We start from the raw sequence: 14,314 nt of genomic DNA, 5'->3' as shown, positions 1-14,314 counted from the left end.
TCCAAACCTGACTGAGCTTTGCTTGTATTAGACTTCCCCTTGTATCGAGCGCCTGCTTGTGTCTAAGCCACTCGTGTGTCATCGGGGGTTTTTAAAAGCCCAACTAATTATATGAAAATTGTATGCAAAATACACCCACTCCGTATTATAGATATAAGAGAGTCAAGCCGCATGCTGTGCTATTCTCGCAGTGCAGTTTTACATCAATACATTTATTTTTATACAGTTATATGAACTATTGAAGATTATCTGTTCATGTGCTGTTTACTTTAGAAATCCTGGAGTGTACATGTGTATAATTTATGTGAACAGCAACACAGCAATCGCTCACATTTTTAGTGAAACGGGGGGGGGGGCAAGGGGACAACTTCCATCTCATAGAGATTAAGGATTGAGACAGTAATTAAGGGGGGGGACTGCATGCATAAGCTTGACAGAAAGCTTTCTAGAAAACGATCTGTGCCCTATCCGTTACGTGTTCTCTGGTCTCCAAATGTATGGGACTTTGTACACCAATATGTGCAACATGAATGTTATCTAGAAGCTAACTGGCAGCCAGTGTAATTTTCTCAGCGGTGACCTACTATGACAGTGATAGTCTGCCCCGGGGAGCAGTTGAGATGCTGCATTTTCTACTAGCTGCACCTTCCAGGTCAGCCACGGGGACAGCATTGCAATCCATTCTGGAGGGTGCCAGCAAATAGAGAACACTGGTCTGGATTTCCTGATGCAGAAACAGTCGCAGCTGTCTTGCCAACCAAAGCTGGCAAAAGGCACTCCTAGCCAATGGTGTCACCTGGCTCTCTAGCAACATAGATAGATGCAGGAATGCCCCCAGAATCTTAGCCCTTGCTGCCCCTTTGAGAATAAGGATCGAGTGCAATAGTGTTAAGCACTTCTTGTACTCCTTGCACTTGAACATCTAAAGTCTGCCAAAGTAACTGTAGCCTATGCATCTTGTATTAAAGCGAAGTCTCAGAAGCCTTAAAATAACTTCCCCCTTATTGCTTTCTCTGTTCTGGAATCAGAGAAACCTGGTCTATGTATGCAGAATGATCTTCTTCATTATTTCATACTGGAGTTAAGCACTTTTTATCCAAGACAGGCTAATGTTGATCTCTGTAAACGCTATCGGAGACAAGGAAAAGAAACGAGAGCATCCAATTGACATGAGTGCCCCCTGGAGGCTATCTGTCACAAGAGAAGCACACCCTGATTCTGCTCTTCAATATTTTTCAGCAGGTAGTTTTAAGTCTAGGCCTGATGATCTGAAATGCTGGAAAAGCTAACAACTCCAGCTTTCTGTGGCTAAGTTAAACAAAAACTAGCTGCGTGATATTTTTTGTACTGAGTTTAGCTGGCTTCCCATTGCTACTAGGATCAGGAAAGCAGGATTTAACCCTGTCCCGCATCGACCATTTCCCCCAATGTAAATGCTCTCCCAGGGGATATTTGCTTTGCGGGAGGGGAGAGGTGCTTGTATTCCTCTTTCCAGAGCAAAGAGCAACTTATTGCCCGGGAGGGGGGGGCATTCTATAACAGGAAATGGCGTAAGACCAGGGTTAAATGGCCCCATGCTATTGCCCCAAACAAATGAGCATGCACTACTCTACTCCTGTGGGACCATCTGATTCAACAGAAGGCAGAGCGTTAATCACAAATCTCTCAGTGTAACATGTAGTTTTGGCTCAGCTCTCAAGTCTCTCCCTGAAAATGAAGCCCATGGTGGAAATCTGGATTCCTAACAGAATAGAGGGCATTTCACTTCAAATAACTGTTTGGACTTTCAGACTTAGGCACAGCTGAAATCTAATCTACTTAGGTCATGGCCCTGTTATGCAACCTTGGAATGCCAGCTGAATCTTGTACACCAGGGTTTTGTTCACATCTACTGGAGGCAGCAACAAGGAATGGGGAATCTGCATGCCCACATCAGGGCTTCAGGACTGCGCATAGGAGCCAGCGGTTTATGTATCATTTGCTAACACTTTTAAGTGTTCATGTCCCCAGACTCAAATTGCACCACCCCCCACTCTGCAGATCATTGGAAGTGATCGTTTTTAAAAACCATGTTTTCACTGCTTCGAAACATAATAAGGTGGGAAAATGCAGGTCTTCATGCGTTCTTCTGGCTTTACAACAAGAATGGAAAAGAGGTCTGGAAAGTAGGACTTTTCAGTGGGCACAAAGGTAAGCAAGTCACCATGGACAGACATTCATCCATCTACTCTCACATACGCGCTTCCCTGCTGTTTTCCACATTCCCAACGAAAAGGATGGCATTAGAAATTCCATAAATGTATACATTAGAAATCCCACGTAGGGTAACAAAATAAAGCAACAGGAAACACATGCAGGTTTTCCTTCTTGCTTAGATGAATTAAACAAAAAAACCAAAAAACAAACAAACACACACACAGAAAAACTGAGTTTTCACATTGCCAAATCTAGGAGTGTGTAGTTTTTTTAAAGCAAGAACAGTGTTAGGAGATTCCTTGGAAGCATCTCTTGAGCTGAATGGGGCTTGGAAAATGCCAAAGCCCTATAAAGCACAGACCACCTCTTTTCAAACTCTGATCTCTTACCTAAAGACGCTGAAGATCTTCTCTGCAACTCCCCAGAGGGCTGGGTTTTTTTGTAAGGTACCGGTGACGACCTTAGGGACTGCGACCTCAAAGTATGTTGCGGACTTGACCAGCTTGCATTCAGCGTCTGTTGATCACCCTGTCCTGTCTCTGCTCTCTCCACGGAAGAAGCAAGACGACCATCGTCTAGAAAGAGGAAGTGTTAGTCTAATCAATGTTGAGATATGTGAACTGGAAAACTACCTTTTTATATTATTCTCAAATAAATCAGACACTAGCGTTTGTTCACACATAAGCCATGACTTATGAACCTGGGAAAGATCGTCCCACCTGGTGAATAGGTGTGTGTACAAAATATACACAAAGCAGAAATGTCGTTATTTTACAGCCTCTTCTCTAGTATACCAGTGTTTACCAGATTTCTCATAAATCTCTCTAGAACCACAGTTCCCACACTGAGTCATAGTGAAAGACTTAGATCTAAAGAAAGAACTCTTTGGCAGCCCCATCTTCTGCATTCCCCACCTCCCAAAATAAGTCCCACTGGGCTTACCTCTTTAAAAACTTATCATAGGACAGCAGCCTGTTATCTATTGACAGCACAAACAGTGCTTAGGCTGCCAGCGCTCACCTACAACTCTTATTAGCAAAAGAGAGAAGAAAATCAGGACCAAACCTTATTTATGGTTCTTCAAAGACAGTTCCAAGGAAACAGTCCCCTCACTCTGCTCCCAACAATTACCACCGTCCATCACTTTAAGTAACAGGGGAAAGGAATCATGGAACTACAAACTGCATCTAGCAAGAGCAGTAGGTCTGCACCCTGCCTCTCATAACTGCTAGTACCAAGCCCCAGTTTCAGAGCTAAACCTCCAGAGGGTGCAAAGACACATCAGACCTTCCAGCAGGAAGTTCCAGGCCAATGGCATTCTAGGTAGCTTATAGCTATAAATTCAGGTGTTGGGGAATCGCAACCCACAAGTTACGAAGCAATGAGGAACTAGTTCTTGGCTTCAGTACCTCCCAGTTCCTTTGGTCTGGGAGGCCCTCCTTCTTTGGCCACTTGTTTCTCGTGCCTACAAGAATTACCATCACAACCTGGAAGCTTACTGTTGACTGGGGCTGGTCATACTTGGAGGAAAAAGCACAACATATGACTCACTTTATTAAACAAAAAATTAGGACAGTGAGAATTCCTTTTGCGTTGTCAGGCGAGACCAGGTCTCTTAACCAAAGGAGATGTTCATACGCTACCTTCCCAAACCATGATTCTTTTCATCCGCCAATACTCTCAAAAAGGATGAGCTACTTCACCTACTTCAAGTTACTCCACTTTTAATCTTATTTTGGGTTCCATTGAACCTCCTTATTCCAGTCTAGAAATAGAAAAAACTTTTCTCTTTAGAACAGTACTGGCTGAGTGAAATAACCAACACAGTTTAGAAATCAGGGGAATGAGGAAAGAGGTGACAAGGAGAAGCTCTAGCTAAAGTTAAACAGAGATTCCAGTTCCACAGTCAATCACTTGGGGGTCCGACATCTGAGGAGGCAAAAAAAAGGCAGTGTGGAGTACCTTTGGGTGAAAATCCCCCAAAGTTAAACAAATTGTGGGTGCAACATACACTTGATTATAGAATACTTCATGAGTGAACCTCAACTTGAATCTGAAAAGGTCCAGGCTACACATGAGTGTTGTTTTTTAAACAAAAGACACAGTTGATGAATTTTCCTAGATCAGCCAGAGTCATAAGAGTTATGTCTTCTGCCTGAGGACTTAAAACAAGACACAGGGGCACCCCTGACTGTCAGGTCTTACTTTAGTGACATGCTCATTTCTCTCCTGAAAGAGGACACATGTGAGCCTCTTCATAAATATAGTAGAACAGACACTTGTTCGACTCAAGGAAAGATATGCTGACTGACTGGTACCCATTAACTCACAATGGATGATTAACGACACAGTTACAGGCATTGTTTGTATTAGATATGGCACTGGGACTGGAGATCAACTAGGCAATTACAACCTCGTGCCTGGGATCAATGTCATCTGCCACCATAGGGGCTCTTGATGGTCTACCACAATGACACAGCCATTGCTCAGAGCAAACACAGTCTTGGGGCATGCTCAGAGTTCCAGCGCTCAGTAACATGGGGACCTATATTTGTGCACCCAGACCTGCACGTGAAAGCCAGACACTGGATACGATTATCCACTTTGGCAAACAAGTCACCCACTTTGGCTTGAATGCTTGGAGGTAGAGGGCAGGGGCAGTGGGAACAAGATCAATCCATCCTAGAACACACTCATTTCACAAAATGGGCATCTGCACAAGGCTGGTTACAACAACCATGTGCAGTCCATGCTACATTGCACTAAAATGACTGCATTGCACTTAATACTAGGGTTGTGTGTGCAAGCCTCAAGCTCTTGGGCTCTCCCTCCTCCTCTGGTGCTGCTGTGAAGAGATTGGAAGCTTTCACTCAATTTTTGTCTAACCACAGTTTCGTGTGACATGCTAACCAGGAACTATGGTTGGTGTGAAGTTGGCTTGTTTCAATAAACCAGTTAGTTTAGTGTTACATGTTAATGAGCCCAATGGCATGTGGTTTTTGCATGCTTTGAGTAGGCTGTTCCCACTTTTGGCAGCAAGTCTTCACTCATAACTATTAATCAATCAATGTACAGCCATGGAAGGAAGTTAGTACTTACCTCTACTGAAACGAAAGAGATTCACGAAAGAACTATAGGCAGATTTAAATGGCGGTTCATCCTGGTCAGGAGTCAAAGGTTTGAAGTGCGTAAGGTGAGATGGGCTGCCAGGAGAGTAGGGCAGGTCGTTCAGAGTGTCCAACGTCGGAGATGCTTTGTCATCTGTGGCCATTTCATGGATCCTAAGAAAATTGAAGGTGCACATGTAATGCCCCAATGAAACATAAGCCACTGCATGTTACCGTCCTGCTGCTTAAGAATTCTGCTTTTCACAGTTTATTCTGATGACTTTTATATTATTTAAAGTGTCTCCTGGTGTGGTAACACTGAAGGGTGGGATATAAATTCCAAAGAAGATCCAGTTTAGGAGGAGGAACAGGTAGTCAGCTTAAAAGAGGTACCAAATATGATGCAGTCAGAAGTGAATTCAGAAATAGGGAAGAAATTGGAACAGAGTAGCTAAACAATTATTCACTTTTGAAAAAGCACATTCATGACTTTAGAGGAAGTACTAAAACCAGATGATTCAGAAGAAAAGTAAGACTCTGTCTCATAGCAATAAGGAAGTGAAGTTTGTCCATTATTTGAACAACATACTAAAACTGTCCAGAGAAACCAGTTTGTGTTTCAAGTTGGGCGCAAATTAGACACAGTGGCAGTAGGCCTGATCCTGATTAATTCAGACCATAGTGCCCAGTTGCTGACAAAAGAGAACTGTACCTTAAGTAAGCAAGGATTGGTCTATCAATCTGAGTTACCTTAGGCTATAGTCTCCTGTTACAGGAACGGCCAGCCAGATCCAGAACTCCCCTTCACTCTGTGTACCACTGACAGATAGGTGAGGCTGCACACCTGTCTATCACTTGATATCATGTGATGCCATGCAACTCACCTTTAAACCTGAGGCTTGCAAATGAAGACTCAGGAGTGCATTGCAAGTGCACTCTCCGTTCTTTCCCTTCCTCCTTCACAGCTCCATCGTGACTTCAAGCCGCAGTTGCAAAGGAAGATTCTTCCCAGAAGACAGAAAAGGGCACCAAATTCGAAACACACTGAATTCTACCAGTGGCTAGAAGGGAAGAATAAAGAGCATATGTCAGAGTGTGCTCCCAAGTCTTCCTGTTTGGTTTACCAGGTCCAAGCCCAACATTGTATGGTGTCAGGGGATTGACAGGCTGGTGGTGCCACAGACCAAATGGGGAGACTTGGCGGGCACTATCAGTTCTGCAGGCTGCTCACCGCTGTTTCAGAGCAAAGGAGGCATGCAGAAGAAAACACCCCCCAGGTCCTCTCTTTCAGTGTTTTTCACATGTGTGAGTTCCTTTGGGTACAAAAACTCAGCTGAAGGAAAAAGCACCTGGGGGAAACTGCGAGGAGTTAAGGTATAACTTGGGAAGGGTTCAGCTCCCCACATGCACATACATACATCTTTTGCTCCAAAAAAAAGGTCTCCCCCCTCCACTTTGGACATGGTGTGAGTTCTTTTCCTTAACTATGCCTCAAATGGTGGAATTATTTATTATAGAAGTTTAGTTGCTTATTGTGAAATAGGTATGAGCTACCTTTCCGGGTACCACTCTTTCAACATGGCATTTTAAAAGTGCTAATACAATGATCAATAATACAGAAGACAGAAACTACTGCAATCCCTCCACAATTAATTAATTAATTATCCAGTATAAAAAACAGCTAAAAACCAAGCAAGCATCTCAGTCAAGAATGCCGCTTGTATGCATAGGCCCATCTGAAACAGACAGGTCTTCAAAGCCTCCTGAAAGTACCCACATACTTTGCAGTGGCCAGAAGCACCAAGAGATATGTGGACGTTCCTCCTGGAACTTTTGAATAAGCAATTTGGGAGGTGGGCTATGAGGGCTTCCCCTGAAAGGCAGCATGTATATACCTCAAATACCGTATTTTTCGTCCTATAGGACGCACTTTTTCCCCTCCAAAAATGAGGGGGAAATGTGTGTGCGTCCTATGGGGTGAATGCAGGCTTTCTCTGAAGCCTGGAGAGCGAGAGGCGTCTTGAGAGAGCCTATATAAATCTCTCTTAAGTTCAGATACACACATAAAAGGGAAGCTCTGCAAGCTACAAGATGGTAAAGTTTCAAGCTCTCTTTAGACAAAGGGGTTGGCTCCTCTAACACCTGCCCCATCCCCAAGAAAAACCCAGCACACAAGTTGACTGTGAAGTTGTGCTGCTCCTTTATGTGCTCAGGAACAGAGGATGGAACAGAGGCACATGTCCTCACTCAGCCTGCCAGAGCAGGGAACTCTGATCCCAGTTTCCTCCCCCTGCCTTCCACTATCTTCAGGAATTGGGGAAGTTGAGCAGGATCAGTTCCTCATCCCTTCAAGTGCCCTCACCGCCAAGCGGTCAGGCTGTGTAACAGCTCACAGGATAGCAGCCCTTGCAGCATTCTGTCACCTGCTGACACTCACAGAAAAGGGAAGGGGGAAGGAAAAGAGAAACAGGGAGAAGCAGGGTCAGGCACAAGGAGGTCGGAAGAAGATGTGAGTGCATAGAAGAGCACACAAGTGCAGGTTGGCGGAAGACATTTCTTTTCCTATTCAACTGAATATTCCTATACAATTGCAGATTCATATTGGGAACAGCTATGGCTTAACTCACCATCAGGCTTAGCTGACAAGACAGCTATCCGCAAAACAAAACAAAACAAAACACCTAAATATGGAGCAACCACCAACACATTTTACATCACAATTTCCATAGTTACTGTTTTAAGCAAGTTGTTTTCCCCGATAGAGGATGACAGGGCAAACTGGATCACTTAGTCAGAAGTGACTTCTGCATTAGTAAACTGCAGATGAACCAGAATCCTACCAAACTCGTGCAAACTCTAGAACTGTTTTGTGCTGTGTGATCTCTTCCCGAAACACCAGTATAGCTTCCTTTCACCATAATTCTAGAGCAGGCCCAGAACAATTTCATCAAGTGAGGCAGCGTAGGACTGCTAGTGAAGGTCGGAAATTCATGTGCCAGCTAGCATAGGTCAGGAAAACATAGGTAAGTGTAAAAAGGTAAAGGTAAAGGGACCCCTGACCGTTAATTCCAGTCACAGATGACTCTGGGATTGCGGCACTCATCTCGCTTTATTGGCCGAGGGAGCCAGCGTTTGTCCGCAGACAGCTTCCAGGTCATGTCAAAGCCGTTTCTAGCGAACCAGAGCAGCGCATGGAAATGCCATTTACCTTCCCGCTGGAGCGGTACCTATTTATCTACTTGCACTTTGATGTGCTTTTGAACTGCTAGGTTGGCAGGAGCAGGGACCGAGCAACGGGAGCTCACCCCATCGCGGGGATTTGAACCACCAACCTTCTGATTGGCAAGCCCTAGGCTCAGTGGTTTAGACCACAGCGCCACCCGTGTCCAATAGTTAAGTGTAGCATGGGAATATTCTGTTCTGCCCAAAAGACTCTAAGGAAAAGAAACAGAACAAAGCTATCCATGCAAAATGGGGGTCAGTTTTGGCCATTTAAGATGCACACAGCTGCAGCCCCAAAACATAGCTTTGCAATAAGTTTTACAACAGGTTATGAATAGAAGAGCTTAACTCGTGGGCCGGCATTATGCTCAACATCTCTCAGCCCTGCTCCAAATCACTGACTGCTGTCATGGGAATGGGAGGGAAACTACAGAATGTAATGATTTCAGGACAAGTGAGATCTTGGAGTGGCCAGAAACTCTATTTTTCTTATATTGTGAAGTCACACCCTTAAGAAGGTATCAGTCTGACCCCACTCACTGGGAATAATCATTTGAATGCCACTTCTTAAAAGTCAGCCCAACGAAGCCTTGCAATTATTAATTATTATTAATTACTTGCCCTTCACCCTTAAGGTACCAGGGAAGGTTAGACAAGAATTCAAACACAATATTAATAACTGCTTAAAACAACTACAATCACAGAAATAAAATTGGTCTTAAAAATATACATGTCAAGCATCAAAAGCCAGAGTATTAAATAAATACTAGCCCATGTTTTAATACACACTGTTTAGCCTGGAGAAGAGGAGGATAAGGGGTGATATGATCAGTGGCGTAGCGTGGGTTATCAGCACCCGGGGCAAGGCAAGTAATTTGCACCCCCTAACCCATGGATTTGCGCCCCCTAACCCGTGGATTTCCCTGACCCCCAGATGTTGCGCCCGGCCCCCCTGCACCCCCCATGCTACGCCACTGGATATGATAGCCATGTTCAAATATATAAAAGGATGTCACATAGAGGAGGGAGAAAGGTTGTTTTCTGCTGCTCCAGAGAAGCGGACACGGAGCAATGGTTCCAAACTACAAGAAAGAAGATTCCACCTAAACATTAGGAAGAACTTCCTGACAGTAAGAGCTGTTTGACAGTGGAATTTGCTGCCAAGGAGTGTGGTGGAGTCTCCTTCTTTGGAGGTCTTTAAGCAGAGGCTTGACAACCATATGTCAGGAGTGCTCTGATGGTGTTTCCTGCTTGGCAGGGGGTTGGACTCAATGGCCCTTGTGGTCTCTTCCAACTCTATGATTCTATGATTCTATAATTCAGTCCTACATTTAAGAACTAGCTTGTTAGCCATAGGTAACAAGTAACTTCATGTGGCACGCAAGAGGGTTGGCAGAGGAGGGATGGAATGCTTCATCCTTCCTCTGCGTCCAGCACAGAAACCAACTGTTTAGAAATCTGCCTTAACAAGAATAGGTTGACATTTAAACCCCAGGAAAAGAAAGGTGTAGGTTGACATTTGATTACGGGGGCGGGGGAGGGGGGAATGGCGACTACAGTGGTACCTCGGGTTACATACGCTTCAGATTAAACACTCTGCTAACCCAGAAATAGTGCTTCAGGTTAACAACTTTGATTCAGGATAAGAACAGAAATCGTGCTCTGGCGGCGCGACGGCGGCAGGAGGCCCCATTAGCTAAAGTGGTGCTTCAGGTTAAGAATAGTTTCAGGTTAAGAACAGACCTCCGGAACGAATTAAGTACTTAACCCGAGGTACCACTGTATTTCAGAAAGTAGAAAATGGCATTCTTATCTGTGATCTTTGCCACTGGTGCTCTGTTATGCTGTTATGCAGATGTGGCAGTTTCAGCAAAGGCAGGTCATCATAAAGAAGTTATATGACAATTAAGTAAATTGCAGAGAGACCCCTGTTAAAAGTTAAGTGTTAATCTCTCATTACTCTCAATAATAGCTTATCAAAGCTGAAAGGATTAATGAGATTTATGGCTGCTCTGGTCAATAGTTCAAAAATGCAAGCTTCAAGCATTCAATTAAACTGCAGTAACTGCTTTACCAGGAATGAAAAAGTATGTGCGCTGCTCAAGCAAGGGGAGAAGGGGATCCCATTTTTGTCTGGATTTTAATTTAATTCTTAGTTTAATTCAAGACCACTTCAAGATAGTAATCAATATCTATTAGATGCTTAGATTATTAGATGCTTAGAGCTATTCAACATACTTAACTTGAGATAGCTGACATCTGTCTCTAGAAACCGAAGGGTACACTATACTGTACCTCCCAATAAATTCCCGCATGTTGCTAATTATTGCTGGCATGTTAGGCTTTAACACAGAAGTAAACACTCATCAAAAAATAAAGATGTAACACAGAACAATTCCTAGCAAATTTAAGGACATTCGCTGGATAAATCCTGTTGATCCAAATGGAAGAGGATTTCCAGCACATATACCAAAGTAATGTTCTCTCTCACACACAAACACAAGAGGGTGATAATTAATAGTTCATCACACTCTCAGCAACCTTAAAAATAAAGATTCCATTCATCGTTAGTCCAAGCAACTGATGCTGTCCAATATAGTCATGAGAATTTTTTTTTTTACAAGCTCAACAAAGCAAATATTGTAGCAGGTTTTGATTCAAGCAACAGCCACTTCCTCCTATCCTGCTACAGTTTGTCCTACTAGTGGGTCACTTGGATATATTTCTTCAAAGGAGAAAAACCACATGCATATTTTACACTTCTCTACACAAACTATTCCAGGCTTGCATCTTAAGACCAGCTACTCTCTTGAAGACAGGTTCCAACAATTATTCTACCTTTGGGGCTCTTTTTGTGACAGTACTCAATAGAACAAAGTACCAACACCTCTTTTTCTTACTGCTCAGCAATTTTCTGCTGGCACCCATGGCACCTATATCAATACAGTGGTACCTCGGGTTACATACGCTTCAGGTTACATATGCTTCAGGTTACATACTCCGCTAGCCCAGAAATGGTGCTTCAGGTTAAGAACTTTGCTTCAGGATAAGAACAGAAATCGTGCTCCGGCAGCGCAGCAGCAGTGGGAGGCGCCATTAGCTAAAGTGGTGCTTCAGGTTAAGAACAGTTTCAGGTTAAGAACGGACCTCCGGAACGAATTAAGTACTTAACCCGAGGTATATGAGTAGCAACACCTCTTTTTCTTTCTTTTTTAACCAAAGAAGAGTTTTCCTGAAACTGCTGCCCTACTTTCAGCTTTAAAGGGTGGAGTTCTCACACTGGCCACCCCAAGTTTTATAACAGAGTGCCCCCTTGCTATAGAGAGCACTACAAAATGTGCTGTAGTCATTGTGGTCAAATTAACGAGTGTTGGATCCGGACTCAGATCCTCTCCCAATCATCCATCAACCTACGAGGTGAACTTGTACAAGTCATCTCTCAGCATCAGTTCCCCACCCATAAATTATATACTACCAGAGGTACAAGATAGTCATTTACACAGCACTTTCTGTATAAAAAGTGTGACAAAAGTGTGTTCCTGCACCTTTAATAGTTGTGCGGAAGGGGGAATGCCAGGTGCAGCTCATCCCACACGATAACCAAACACAGCCCTCTCTTCCTTTGCACCTGTTCACCTTAACGCAGGAGTGTCGGGCAGCCCCCTGCCTTCTTCATTTTCACGAGGCAGCAAGGTACATCACTACCACACACACTGCAACTTTCCCCTCCAGAGGACCCAGGCGGAGGTGCCAGGATTCGAACACCACGTCCTACACACCCGAGTTGCGTATGTAGGCTGCATAAAACAAGTAAAAACAAGCCGTTGGGTTCATTCGTTTCCTTCCTTAGCCTTAGTTTGGTGCTCTATCAAACCCTCCCCCCCCCAAGAAGAGCTACATTGTGAAAATCAAAATGTCCCCCCCCCAAAAAAAGTATTCACACATACAAAATAAGCCACCTGCATACTTTAAAAGCAAACAAACCCCAGTTTAGAAAACGGTGGAGAGGTGAGGTTTCTTTGCTTGACTCCACGCAGGACTGGCAGCCTCGCCTTGGCTCAGAAACGAAACGCCCCCCCCAGACCCCCCTGCCAGGAATATGAAGGCTATTAATGCTATTAATACTCATTAATGCTCTTTAATGAGGCTGGGGGCGGCGAGCATCTTACCTGCCCTTGCCGCTCTCTCCTTCCCTGTCTCCCAGCCAAGCAGCCCCTGCCTTCTGCCTCCCTTAGCAGGCTGCGCTTCCCACTCGGGAGGCGACACCAACACCGCCAGTGGGGGGGGGGGGACAACAACAATAATAATAACAATAACAGCGACAGAGGGGACACGGGACGCCCGGCAAAGGCAGCACCTGACTCGCCTTGGACGCGCTTCCGCCTTTGCACGAACTTCCGGTCTCCACTCCTGGGCCGGCCACGGGCAAGAGGAGGAGGAGGAGCTGCCGTCGGCGCAGGCAAGGCAATCGACCCCCGAGAAACGGAGCCTGGAGGAGGAGGAGGAGGAGCCGCCGCAGGCAACGCAATCGACGCAAAATGCGGCGAGCGGCGCAGGCGCGAGCAAACGAGCCCCGCCATCGTCGTCCTCCACGCAGGCCGTCGGTTCGAGTGCAGTTGCTTCGATGGACAGACAGAGCATAGCTGTCAACGTTTGCCTTTTCTAAAGGGAAATGCCCTTATTCCGAATAGGATTCCTCGCAAGAAAAGGGAAACGTTGACAGCTGTGGGACAGAGTTCTCCAGTGGCGGGGGGGGGGGGTCATAGGTGGGAAGGGACCCCCTGGGTCATCCAGCAGCACAGCAGAGATCTCGACACTTGGTTTCCCCCCATCCCATTTCGCACTCCTGTCTCAGCGGCTAACAGACTGAGGTTGAATCCTGACAAGACAGAAGTACTGTTTTTGGGGGACAGGGGGCAGGCGGGTGTGGGGGATTCCCTGGTCCTGAATGGGGTAACTGTGCCCCTGAAGGACCAGGTGTGCAGCCTGGGAGTCATTCTGGACTCACAGCTGTCCATGGAGGCGCAGGTTAATTCTGTGTCCAGGGCGGCTGTCTGTCAGCTCCACCTGGTACGCAGGATGAGACCCTCTCTGCCCGCAGACTGTCTCGCCAGAGTGGTGCATGCTCTAGTTATCTCTTGCTTGGGCTACTGCAATGCAATCTACGAGAGGCTACCTTTGAAGGCGACCCGGAAACTACAACTAATCCAGAATGCGGCAGCTAGACTGGTGACTGGGGGCGGCCGCCGAGACCATATAACACTGGTCTTGAAAGACCTACACTGGATCCCAGTACGTTCCCGAGCACAATTCAAAGTGTTGGTGCTGACCTTTAAAGCCCTAAACGGCCTCAGCCCAGTATACCTGAAGGAGCATCTGCACCCCCATCGTTCTGCCCAGACACTGAGGTCCAGCGCCGTCGCTGTGAGAAGCCGTTACAGGGAACCAGACAGAGGGCCTTCTCGGTAGTGGCACCTGCCCTGTGGAACACCCTCCCACCAGATGTCAAAGAGAAAAATAACTACCAAACTTTTAGAAGGCATCTGAAGGCAGCCCTGTTTAGGGAAGCTTTTAATGTTTAATTGGTTACTGTATTTTAGTGTTTTGTTGGAAGCTGCCCAGAGTGGCTGGGGAAACCCAGCCAGATGGGCGGGATATAAATAATAAATTATTATTATATTATTATTATTGTTATGTCTACGCCTGCTTGGTCATGGCCACGGAACGGAAGATGGCAGGATCCTCAAGGACGTGCCCTCTGTCCCCCAGGCCCGTTGGCAGAGCCAACT

General features: G+C 45.4%; 1 protein-coding gene across 5 annotated transcripts in view; it reads right to left on the bottom strand.

Annotated features, from left to right (window-relative positions):
* PIKFYVE (phosphoinositide kinase, FYVE-type zinc finger containing) overlaps positions 1-12,876 on the bottom strand; it is a 97,712-nt gene extending 84,836 nt beyond the window's left edge. For 4 of the 5 annotated variants that reach the window (XM_081898134.1, XM_081898136.1, XM_081898138.1 and 1 more), the window contains exons 1-4: positions 12,695-12,876; positions 6,188-6,364; positions 5,296-5,477; positions 2,586-2,771 (exon numbers count right to left, since the gene is read on the bottom strand). In XM_081898134.1, the coding sequence (XP_081754260.1) occupies positions 2,586-2,771; positions 5,296-5,467 (358 nt within the window). In that variant the 5' untranslated portion in view covers positions 5,468-5,477; positions 6,188-6,364; positions 12,695-12,876. Of the gene's footprint in view, positions 1-2,585; positions 2,772-5,295; positions 5,478-6,187; positions 6,365-12,161; positions 12,323-12,694 lie in introns of all 5 variants that reach the window. The other variant, XM_081898135.1, reaches the window with a different exon arrangement.
* Between the last annotated feature and the right edge of the window lie 1,438 nt (positions 12,877-14,314).

This window comes from Podarcis melisellensis, assembly GCF_964234715.1.
Source record: "Podarcis melisellensis genome assembly, chromosome: 1".
NCBI classification, from domain to species: Eukaryota; Metazoa; Chordata; class Lepidosauria; order Squamata; family Lacertidae; genus Podarcis; species Podarcis melisellensis.
The sequence above is the reverse complement of the archived record's forward strand: the minus strand, read 5'-3'. Positions and strand labels throughout refer to the sequence as shown.